Genomic DNA, 12,442 nt, shown 5'->3' on the forward strand with positions numbered 1-12,442 from the left:
GTTTTGTACTAAAGCTGAGTAGACAGAGAATACCATGCTTGTGGTGGTGAGCTTTTAATAATAGACCATTATACGTCACTCTAAAAATATGCATATTCTGGGGCCTGTTTGATCCACGATCCAGCCCATAATACAAACCGAATCCGAAAAGCCCAGCAACCCCTTTTCCCGCCCACGCTTTGCATATACTATAAGTATAATCCTCGAATTTCACTCTCTCGCTCGTAAATCTCTCTCTCTCTCTCGCTCTCTCTGGAATTCGAAGAAATTCAAACTCTCTGAAACTGATTGCCTCAATTTACAGATCACCTAGGGTTTCAACCAAATAGTCACAGCACAATTTGGCCTCTCAAAGGACCTGTTCAAATCTCTGAAACAAGCAAATGAAGTTGAAGATCAACAAAGCTTGCGATCTAAGCTCCATCTCCGTCTTTCCTCCTCACGCCAGGTTTGAATTTTCCTTCACAAACTCGTTCTGTTTGGTTTCCGAGAATATGCAGGAAAATTTTAAGCATCAAAATTTTGAAATGTTTAAACTAATGAACAGATTCTTCATATTCTGTTTCAGTTTTGATTGTTTACTTTGATTCTTAATGCTTTGGATGAGATGAAGCGCTTTTTATATTTCATTACAAAGGATCCGTTTGGTTTCTGAGAAAATTCTGGAATTAAATCAAAATTCAATCTCAAATTCTTTTTCTTTTATCCGTTTCTCTCAGAAACCAAAGAGAGCGAAAGAGTATTTGTAACTGCCTGTAAATCTGTTTCCATATCTGACTTTTATAGTTACTGCGAGAACATAGGAAAATAACAGATTAACAATGTTTGAATCTTAAATTATCATATACTTTAGAATTTCAAAAGTAAACTTTCGCTCAACTAAAGCTAAATCAGCTATTTGCCTCAGTTTGATTTAATTTTGAACAAATGAGATTGTTCTTTGCTTTAATTCATTCTTTACTATTTGTGCGTTAACTTATATTTTGGAAACGATCTGAATTAGGAGATCAAGTGCGGTACCAACTGGACCTAATGCTCAAGCATCACAACTCCAATCGCAACAGTCGCAGCAATCATTTTCGCAGGGATTTTCATCTCAGCATGGCATGTTTTCTCAGCTCTCTCAGAACTCTCTCAATGAGGCTCTGACAAATGATCAGGTTTGAATTTTCTGGTACTGAGCATTTGTTTGATTTGCTGAAGAAATTGAGAACAGGAACAAGAGAACAATTATTGAGCCTTATGGATCTTTAGTCTTGCAGGAAATTGTTGAAAGATGAGTCTTAAGCAAAACCAAATATAATCGAATAATCTTGCTATTTTGAAATTCTGTTAGTTGCCTTGAACTTACTGCTAGTTTAACCTCTAATAGCTGAAACTTCTTTTTTGGAGTGAAATAACCATATGCATAGGGATTAAAATTTTCATTGTGAAGAGTATAGCTATATTTAAGAATGGCCAGTACATTGCTTTTTGTAATTTCCAAATGGTAGAAGCTATCATGATTCATATTTATCTATGATCATTGCATAGGTCACCAACTTATGGATTTATACAAATTGTGAGCTCTAGATGTTCACTTCCCACATAGTTTTGTATATATTTACATGTCTTACTTGATTGCATATAAATACATAGAGATGTGGTGTTCTCATTGTTGAATGATATCTGGATAGTTTGGAATGGAGACACGAGCTTAATTGAGTTTTTAGCTCTCTAGAACAGTTCTTTGGTTATATTCTACGGTATGATCTCTTTGTAAAATTCCTTTTCACCAAACCTAATATATAGAATGGTTTTCTCATGTAATGATTTTGAGAGGCAAAGGCTTAAATTGTGCTGATGTAAAACAGAAATTTTAAGTCGCCTATTCTGTTTCCTTTTTTGTGGCTTGAAAATGAACTCTATGAACTAGTATGTATACTCGTCTTAGTTTAGTTTTTCAGTCCTTGCAGAGATTTGGTTCTCAAGAACGAGAAAACTCTGTTAAGAAGATTTCTTGCTTGCCTCCACCTAGTTGTTCACGAGAAGAGAGTCAAATGCAAATCTCAAGATCTTCAGCCAATCTAATGCGGAAATGGAATTCTGCTTCTGTTACAGATCATAGATGTAAGTTCAAAATTTACTTTGTTTTCTTGAAATTGTTTAAGTGTCTTTGTAAAAATGTGGTCTCCTTTCTTTATGCCATAAGTATGTATTTCCACAGATATTGAACTTTTTATTTTCCTGAGCAGGTCAGATTAGTGAAGAACTTGAACATCGAATTGGATTGATGGAAACTTCATTAAGCAGGTTTGGAATGATCCTGGATTCTGTTCAGAGCGATGTCATGCAAGTAAACAAAGGAACAAAAGAAGTTTCACTGGAGAGTGAGTATTCTATTCTAACAGTCAATACATTAAAAAGTAGGATCTGAAGAGAAACTATATAACTTAATCTTTAAAAGTAATACTGTCATTTTCTATATAAGAGACTTGTGACATAAAAACCAGGAAATATATACTACTTTCATAAAGTTTCAGATGAATTAAGTTCACTTATTTGATGTTGATGTGTGGCTTAACTTATGGTTTGGTTGTATTTGATGATGAATTTGCTTGATTTTTGAATTATGTAAGGATCTTCATCTATTAGGTAGGACTTAGTTAGATTTGATGAACAGTGAACACAATAAATTGTTCAGTGCAAACAACTGTGCTTCCAAATCTATATTGTATGCAATGTAAATAGTTGGGGAACATAATTAACAAAATAATTTTCTTACGTTTTCTCAAATTTGATTCAGTGGACAGCATACGGCAGAAACTGATTGTTCAAGATAACATTCTGCAGTCAATGGTAAAGCCTTGTTGACCTGCTTAGGTTTTAAAATATCAAGTGATGTGTTGTTTGAGATATGGTTTCTTCTAACACGTTTGAGATATGGTAAACCAGAACAGGGGACAAGAAGATTTGAAAGCTAGCATTGCTGGGGGATTCAAGTTGATATCTGATCAGCTTAGCAAAGATATATATCAAGACAAGTTACAGGAGACTTTAAAGGTGGTCTCAGCCTTACCACAGCAGGTGGAAGCATCTATATTGAGATTACAAGATAAGCTCGGCAACACCCTCTCCAAAGAAGTGCAAGTATGTACGATGTCGTAATGGAAACTGCTGATATATATGTGATTCAAGGTTTTAAGATAATTCATTTTGTGGCCCTTGACTGTAGTAAGATAATTCATTTTGTGGCCCTTGACTGTAGCAAATGTTTTATTGAATTTTATTTCTTTGCCCGACACAAACAATGCTCAAATCTTCCCCAATCGCTTTCTTTTCAATTTTCTCAACTCAATATTTCTACTATAAATATTAAATAATGCCATGCCTCTCAGCTTATTGAATGCCTTTTTCTTCATCAATTATTCTCAGGCAATGGCTTGCAGCCTGAAGGCTCCTAACCAAAAATATATAGCACCCTCTATCCTCCTCCCAGAGGTGCTTTATTCTTCTTGGATAATGACCCATTAGCTTCTTTAAGTACTCATGTATAGTGAAGGTGTGATCTCAGAAAACCTCTTACATTTGTCAATCTGCAGGGTACTGACCAACGTGCTACTTCGCAGAGATATGAAAAGCCTCCTAGGGAGTATGTAAAACTCTTTTTCTTTTCTTTTTTTCTGTTGGATATAGTCCTGCTTAATTGGACAAGTTACATCCCCTGTCCGATCCTCATAAATAACGTGATCTCCCTAAATATTTCAAGTATTAACTGAAATTAAATTCTAGCTTTTTGGATATATTCTTTACTTCTCTTTACGACTTTACCTGCCCCTGCCTTGTGGGGGGAGGGGGGGGGGTGCATTTACCATTTTTGCCCAAAAAATCTGAGAAAAGTTTCAGCTAGGAATAATTCAAAATAATCTAATTTTAGTAAGGGAAGAAGACTAGAAAGGATTTCTTTTTTATTGGTAAGTTACATACACACAATCAATGTTGAACCCACAATCTCATTCTTCATCTTTCTTATAAAATAAGAAGTGTCATTTGAGCTATAGCTCATTGGAAGAAGTCTAGAAAGGATAGACTAAAAATAGATTCATTTGAAGTCATCCATTGACTGAAATGGAGGGTAAAGAAATCTCTTGATCATTTCCAAAAGGGAAGAAAGAAAGATTTTATAAGCACGTGCATGAAGATGGTGTTCAAATCAATAACTCCTGTTATTGTTTTTGTAGAGCTGTAAATTGTCTGGTGCTCGGTTGTAGTGTTCCTAGTTTGAAACTAGAGTCTTCTTCCGTCAATGTGATCAGGATTTAGGAATATTTTTTCATCAAAAAAAAAAAGAATATTTTTTGTATGATTTTTCTTTTTCTTTTTTTGATAAGTTTTTTGTATTAGTTTTCTTGGGAGAGAAAGGTGCATGATTTTTGGTTCGATGCCATCTTCTTGGACATATAAGTTGGTCCTTTAGTCCTTAGATTTTGTAACAATCTTTTTTTTTTTTTAGCCTTTCAAGAGATTAAAATTGTTTGCTTCATTCCAGTTTGGCAGTGTCTCCAAAGGCCTATAAGAAAACAACTGTTGTTCCGAAGGTAGAAACAGGAGGCTGGAAATCAGTAAAAGTGGATAAGGCAATTTCCACTAATAGGGCATCCAACAAGGTGCAGAAACAAAACAGAGTTTCCCCCCTAGGACAGGTAATTCATTGGTTTTTTTTTTTCTTTTTTTCTTTTTCTTTTTCCCCTTTCTTTGTCAGGAAAGGCGGCAGTTTTCTGATTGAGGTATGTTAGTTTAATCCAGCATCTGCTAAGGTGATTGGCATGATCATGTGAATTGTACTGAGTCACGTTCCTTAACGTGTACTTGAAAGCAAAAAGTGACCTTTTACCCCAAGTAGTGTATGAAAATTTTGGCACTTACTCGTTTGAACAATATAAGTCTGTTTTCGTGGCCCATCTGAGATGGCAATACATGATGCAGGAAAAGATTTGTAGAGTTATCATTGAATCAGATGAGGAGATTGATAGAGATTTTTCCTGCTTGCTTGAAGAGGAAACAGGTAGTTAATGACATTTATTCTTGACTATTATTTTTCGTGTCTCTCATTGATTAAATTTTCTAGTGGAAGCATTTATTTCTTTGAATATTATTGTTCATGTCTCTCTCTTGTTGATTTTATTTTCCATTTGAGGTAAACATTGAACCCTTAGTGATTTACTAGGCATCTTTCATCTTTGAGATGCCAGCTTTCTGATTATGGAGAGAGATAAGATTGAACTGTAATTGAACAGTAATTTTAGGAACTAGGAATTGTCGTAGATATTATAGCTGTGCCGAAGGGCTATTTTAAGACAGCTATTGGCTGCTATTCAGATACAGATAAACATGTTTGCGGGTGTCAAAAATCATTCACTAATCTGACGGTATACCTTTTTTTATTAAACTTAGGAATAATGTATGTAAGTGTTTTACTTCATTGAAAAGTAACATGATGACAGTTTAGTTGCAGAGGTAGAGGAAATATATGATTTCTATTTTTCTTCTTCTTTCATGGCACGCATAGATGTCAACTTTTGAAATTGTCACTAGTTTGCCTTGTTATTTTTCCAGTAAACGTTAATTGCTTCACAATCTTTGCTCTCATCCTGATTGCTTCCTTGGTGAAGGCATGGGAAAGTTTTTTAATAAGGAGGTAAAGGAAGAGACTGATCGGATTCTGAGGAAAGCAAGGAGGCAAAAGAGAAAATGCTGTAATCCAATAATTATTAATTGAAGGTAAAATTTTTACTATTATGTTTGCAAATTGTGCAACTTCATACTCTGCAGAATTTTATCGATTTCCAAAGTTATTTTCTGGCACCAAGTGTAGATAAATTCCTTAGACTGCATCACTGAATTTAAAAAAAAATTTCATTGAATTCCACACTGAAATTGATAGTGCAATTGGTTGATCATATCATTTGAGATGAGGTTGCTTCCTTAATATGCACTGTTTGGAGGCGTGGGGTAGGGGGTTATGCACTTTAAGATTTTGACTGTACTGTTGATGAGATTATAAATATTATGAAAATTTCTGGAAAGATGTATTTCAAAAGTTAGAAAGGAAACATCTTTCTAGCATGGTTACTTTGCCAATAATCACTTTAGAACTTTCGGTCTCACACACCCATCTAGGCCCCTTGCTCTAGTGGGACTAAGGGAATGGGGATGACATCTTGAGATGGGGTTTCTTTTGCTGTGTGAAGTAGTTCACTAACTACTTTATAACATTCTTCTTTTTTCGGAACAACCATGGTATTAAAAAGCTTAGAAAAAAAGTGAGTCTATTGGGTTGGTGTGCTTGTGTTTTTATGATCACGTTCTAGTACTATAGTTAGGCAATCAATTCCTCATTAAATTTATTAGTTTGGGACTAGAAATATTCAATGCATTTACAGATCTACTAAAGATGTTAGAAGTTCCCTTAGTACTGACATCATTTATGACAGTTTTTCTTTGCTACTTGGCAATAAAATATTTTTGCAATCACTCTATTGTTACATGAAAGAGGCACAATATGAAGCCTATTGTATCTCCCACGCAATTCTAGATTCCCTTATGTGCTTTAGTCATTGTTTCTAATGGCTCTGCTGTTAAATGAGGTTATGACCCAGAATTACTGGTTGTTCAGGTGCAAGATACATTTGATGAAATCACAAATGATGTTTTGAGAAATTATATCTCAAAGCACCCCAGTGCACCGGGGTGCCCCCCACACTGCCATACTACAAATCCAATTACTTAGGTACATTTTTTAACACACCAATGTGTAATCTTGGAATTTTTTTTCTTCCTTTCTGGGCCGCTTGATCATTTTCTATCAATAAACTGACTTCTAAGTGAAGATTTCTAGAGGACTTTGTATTGTGATGCAGCAAATTAGTGGCAAAAATGTGGGTGCAACGAAGGAGTAAGTGCCCACTGCTAGATGAGGCACACAGCCCAAAAAAATTCGTTCCCAAAATTTATAGTTGTCCCCATGAATCCGTATTTCTGATAACCATCTTAATACAAAAAAAAAAATCATGAGTATGAATTTAGTCAACCCCCCACCCCAACCAGAAAATAAGACCACTCGTATATGGGAACAGAACTGGTCTTGGTAGTCTACCGTCCAAACAAAATGATCATTTACTCTACTTATATTTTCCACTTTATACTCTAGCAATTGAAGTATGTGATGTTCATCAATTTTTTAAGTATGCCATGCATTTGATTTTTTTTTTTTTTTTTTCTAATTTTAAACATAGGCTACTTTATAAGGAAAAAGGGACGTGGTAACGAGGATTTTTATTGATCATTTATATACAAGGGTTTTCCATTTCAATGATAAAATTAATTGATTTAGTGGTTTTATCAAATCTCAAACATGAGCCTACCCCATGAGCAGCTGTTTTTTTTTTTTTTTTTTTCCTTTCTTTCTTTCTTTCTTTGTATAATCAACCTCTCAGGTGTTTTCTGCCATAAAAATTTTCAACACTCGAAGTTCAATTTGTATGCAGTTTGGGTTTTTACTTTTTATTCGAGATTGCGTTTTTTAGCCCATAGACTAATATCACAAACTAATATCAGTGGACACTAGACAGTAGTCCAATAACTGAAGCTCGAAGCGTGAGAAAAATTCAAAGCCCACGTTAGCTCATATATGGGCTCAATAGTTCAAATCTGTCAACGTGCTTCATGCTATAGTTTGTCATTTTGTATTTTACAAGAGAAAACCATATGAACTTCACCTTTGAGAAGAGAGATTCAACTCGCGCTCCCCTTACTGTTAACACCTTTTTTCCACTTCATTGAACAACGATTGGACAATGCCCTAGATGAGCTAATAGTTACTGTCATGGAAATAAAGATGAGTTCATCTTTAGGGGTTGGGTAAGAGTTTCTGAGTTTCAATTTTTTTTTGATACACAGTTTCAAGTATATTACTGCATAAATACGCTCCAATTATTTTGGCGGAAAAATTTTTTTTTTTATTTGTTATAATTAAAATAAATAAATAAAAATCAAGAATAAAGGGACAGAGAACAAGTCGAATAAAGTGGAAAAAAAAAATCTTTTTAAGAACGGAATTGTACGCAATATAGCACATAAAATCATAAATAAATTTCACAACACAAAAAACTCTCCCAAGTCCCAATGACAATCCTCAATTGAGTCAATTCCTCACTGTTTGCACCATCTCTCATTCCATACATTAACTTTTCTCTTCTCTCTAAAAAATGTTTTTTTTTTAATCAGTTGTATTTTCACCTCATATAGATTTCAAATTTGAGATATATTTTTTCTATTTGAGACTCTCAAATGAAATGACCAAAAGAATAAAAAAAAAATATTTCCCATTTAATGTTTTTTTTTGTGGGTGAAATTTTTTGTCACTACAAATATTTGGAATCACAATAAATATTTAATTAAGAATTAACGGTTTGAGCCAAACAATAAAATAAATAAATAAAAGAGAGCTTTTTTTTTATTTCCTTAGGGTCACAGACTCACAATTAAAACGAGAGTTTTCTTCTTTTTTTTTTTTTTTTTTTTTTGTTGAGAAACGATACTAAGGAAAACGAATAATTTTCTAAAAAAGATATTTTCTATAAAAACAAACAAAACAGAACGCTCTTAACAATAACAATATATGACGATGATGACAAAAAAAAAATTCATAGTCGTTATTCACTCGGTCGCTTTCAAAGTTGTCTTAGACTGTGGATGGTCTAGACTCTAGATACCCTTACAAGAGGCCGAATCCTAAAGTTCTGAGCAGATAAAAATTAATCGTTGCAAACTTCAATTTGACTCCTTCCATCTGTAAAACCCAACGCGTGCCATTGTAACGTCAAATTCATTACGTTCTTTTTTTGTGAATTATATGATCTGAGTTTCTTCTCTCCAAGAAACTACTACCGCAAGTAACAGTAACAATGAACTGGGCCCTCAAAGCACCACCAAGGTGTAACACATCTCTATTCCTCAGTTGTCCCTTTTGTCATTTTAAAAGCGACGTTAATAAAAGCCTACATCTGCTTTTTCAAATCTCAAATTAATATATATCAAAAGCTCTTTATATATATATATATATATAATTTCTATGATTGGATGGCTAGAATTTTATTGCTCATCAATCGATGCCTTTGTTTATTTCCTCTCAAGTTGGCATCTATCTTGTCTTATTAAGAGGGATTACGACAATACTGAGGCCTTTAATTTCAAAGCTATAATTTAACCTCAATTGTCAATTATATGATGCCAATGGATTAGCACCTAGGAAAATCACTTAGGCGTACTTGACTTATTTTACTTTTGGTGATGAAACAGAAGACTTTCTTCTCGAAGTGCTCGGCTCTTGCAAGTTTCAACTTTAACCTCTAGCCACAAAGTACACGCATTCCGTTAAGATCTAGATCATTTACAAGCTAAACAGGGTTTATATTTAAATCATGGAAAAAAATAACTAAAGCAGTGCATATGGCAAAAATTATCGAATTTTGTCGATATATGATAGGTGACATTGATTGTCCTATTATTCGACCGACGACTCATCATTTCACTACCTCTTTAGTTAGCCAACTCATAAACATGGTACATATTAAAGTAGATTTCACTAGCCATAATCTTTATTACTTTATTGAGAGAAATAGGGCTTTTTTACTTTTCTTTCTCTCTAGATAGGGGGGTATGTGTTGGGAGTCCTCTTAAAGGTATTGAGTTTTCAAAAGAAAGGGGCATCCTATGCTTAAAGAGAATGATTGGAATAGGGACTGTCCAATGCGCAATACCCTAAGCTTGGAGAAATAGCCTAAAACCGCCATCCATAGTCAAAAAGTTTAGTAGCCCCACTTGGGATTAGAGAAATGAGATTTGATTTCATCACAAGTTTCATGATTATTTCCCCACTGCCTTAATAAACTATTAGCTTTAAAAAGGAACAAAATAATATTTAGTCGTCTTACTATGAACATTGCATAACCTTCTCTATTTATATAGAATCTCAACCATAAAAGTTTTAGTAGTAGTAGAATATTAGAATTGTTTACAAGATTTAGTAGTAGTAGTAGAATATTAGAATTGTTTACAAGATTAAGAGAGTCAGAAATAGGTAGCAAAAGAAAATATTACATATTCAGTTGACAACATACGTCTATATCAGAAAGCCTTAAACAGGCTGTACATTTATTACATGAAACTAGTTTGCAGAATTTGAAACACAATGCAATAAAGAAGTTGAGAGATGTTACTTCTACAACATTTTTACAACAAATCACAGGTGGTTAGTTGTTATTAGTTCAAATTTGAAATTAACACTAAGATTACTTTTTTACCCTAACAATAACAACCAATAACAACCTGTCACTTAGAATTTGTTGTAAAAATGTTGTAGACATATCATTTCTCCAAAAAGTTCTCTTATTTTATAGTGTGAGAACTATTAAACTTATTTTATAGTGTGAAAACTATTAAACTTATTTTATGGTGTGAGAACTATTAAACCAAGTTGTAACCATGTATACTTTGTTAATTACTATACAACTGTATGCAAACCACCTCATATATAAGTATATTTTTCTTCGAAATATAGATCGACATTTCTTTCTTTATAATCAATTAATCATATACTCCATCATAAAGTGGAAATATAAAATAAAGTAAAATAAAATGCAAAAAGCAAACTATTTTTTCATCATATGAACATATGAATAAATCCTGCAATATATAACTCTTCAAATTCATAAACCATATGATTACTAAGATTATATAGTAAAATAAGACCAACCTATCCATCATGACATTGCAGTATCATCTAGATATAAATATATAAAAAAATCATGTTTTATTGTTCTTGTCTTATTAACCAAAAGTATCATCTATACAACTAATAAGATCTCTAGAGAGTAACATATGATGGGGAATTGTTAGTTTGAACAGTTGATTATATACATAAATCATCCAACACAAATGTCGAAGATAGAATCTATAACTTTAATACAAAAATTTGGCAAAATGATTGAATAGTATACTACCTTCAACTTAGTGAAATTAAGATATTTTTTTATAAGAAGTGTACATGTTCAACCAAGAGGAATTAATCAAATAATTATTAATCACTATTAATTATGTTAGTTTGCTCTTTGCTTTTCATGGTATCTCACTTTTTAGAATGAAGATGGCATTAACATATTTAAACTACGACAATTATAGAGTAATTATGCAAAACTACTCAAAAACTATTGTTCAAAACTTTGTACAAATAAATTCATTTTCATGTTCCATATGTTGTACATACTTATGGAATTTAAAAGTTCATTATCCATTAAGGCTTGCATCAAAAATAACAATGACTTCTTTATAGAAACCAACCTATTGAGAAGTTTATGTGGTGTAATGCCTAATTAGGCAAAAGTGGGGGTACCTTAGGCGTTGCGTTTGTTGTTCCTATAACATAAGCTTAATCTGGTGCTATGTAATATAATTTGTGCAATTTCAAAATCACAAAGAGACTAAAAGGGGGAAAAAACAAAAGATTAATTCAAAAATGTTAAATGAATTTAGTATTGCATATATGAAATATTTAAGTAAATAATGGAACATCAAATTTTATTCAAACAAACACTAAGCTTCTTTTTTTATCTTTTTTTTTTTTTTTTTATAGGTAGATAGTGGTGGAAGGGGGATGTTGGGGTTTGAACAATAAACATGGGACACCAGAAAAAATGTCTTTACCGCTATGCTATCATTTACACCCCAAAAATTAATCTAAGATGTTAGAAAAAAGAATAATTCAAATTCCAACAAAGAATTAATCAAGTTCCTCATGTATCTATACATAAAAACATTAATAGCATAATGATGCTCTACAGTAAATTATATTTTATTTTATTCTCTTTTTGATATTTTCCTTAAAGATGATCAACTAAGCAAAGTAAAAGCTTACCAAGAAAGCTCATATTAGCTAAAAATCTTATGACAGAGATGCTAATTATTTGTAATAGAATGACCAAATAAAAATAACAAATAGATTTGAGAATAACACATAAGATTTCTAAAAAGAATTTTACCAAAAACATGGGATGCAACAATAACAAAATTACTACACTGAATATTTTTTTACTTTCCTGATACTCTACATATAAACAAAAACAAAAAAAAAAACAAAATCATTATCAATATGTTTCATATCAACATTAAGAATTTTTACAACTATGATGAGCCAAATAAATTGCATCGACGATTCTAAGTCAATTAAGAATAACAAAAGTAAATATCATTACAAAATTGGGGAAAGAAAACAACGAAATCACTTCACAAAGACTAAATGCAAGAATACCGAAAGGAAAGGAAAAAAAAGAAGAAGATCATTTCTAATTGTGCATTTTGTTTACCTCAACAGTCATCCTATTGCTGACTTAACTTTGAAAATCTC

At 32.6% G+C, this 12,442-nt stretch overlaps 1 protein-coding gene across 1 annotated transcript; it reads left to right on the forward strand.

Moving 5' to 3' along the window:
* The first annotated feature begins 256 nt into the window (after positions 1–256).
* LOC115958366 (protein PAIR1) lies at positions 257–7,133 on the forward strand. Its single transcript, XM_031076780.1, has 12 exons — positions 257–448; positions 1,004–1,160; positions 1,956–2,109; positions 2,235–2,369; positions 2,786–2,838; positions 2,935–3,129; positions 3,415–3,480; positions 3,582–3,631; positions 4,529–4,682; positions 4,966–5,044; positions 5,652–5,760; positions 6,656–7,133. Exons 1-11 carry the CDS (start codon positions 384–386, stop codon positions 5,756–5,758), a joined length of 1,215 nt encoding a protein of 404 aa, XP_030932640.1. The 5' UTR covers positions 257–383; the 3' UTR covers positions 5,759–5,760; positions 6,656–7,133.
* The last annotated feature ends 5,309 nt before the right edge of the window (positions 7,134–12,442 follow it).

Source organism: Quercus lobata, chromosome 8 (assembly GCF_001633185.2).
Source record: "Quercus lobata isolate SW786 chromosome 8, ValleyOak3.0 Primary Assembly, whole genome shotgun sequence".
Classification (NCBI taxonomy): domain Eukaryota; kingdom Viridiplantae; phylum Streptophyta; class Magnoliopsida; order Fagales; family Fagaceae; genus Quercus; species Quercus lobata.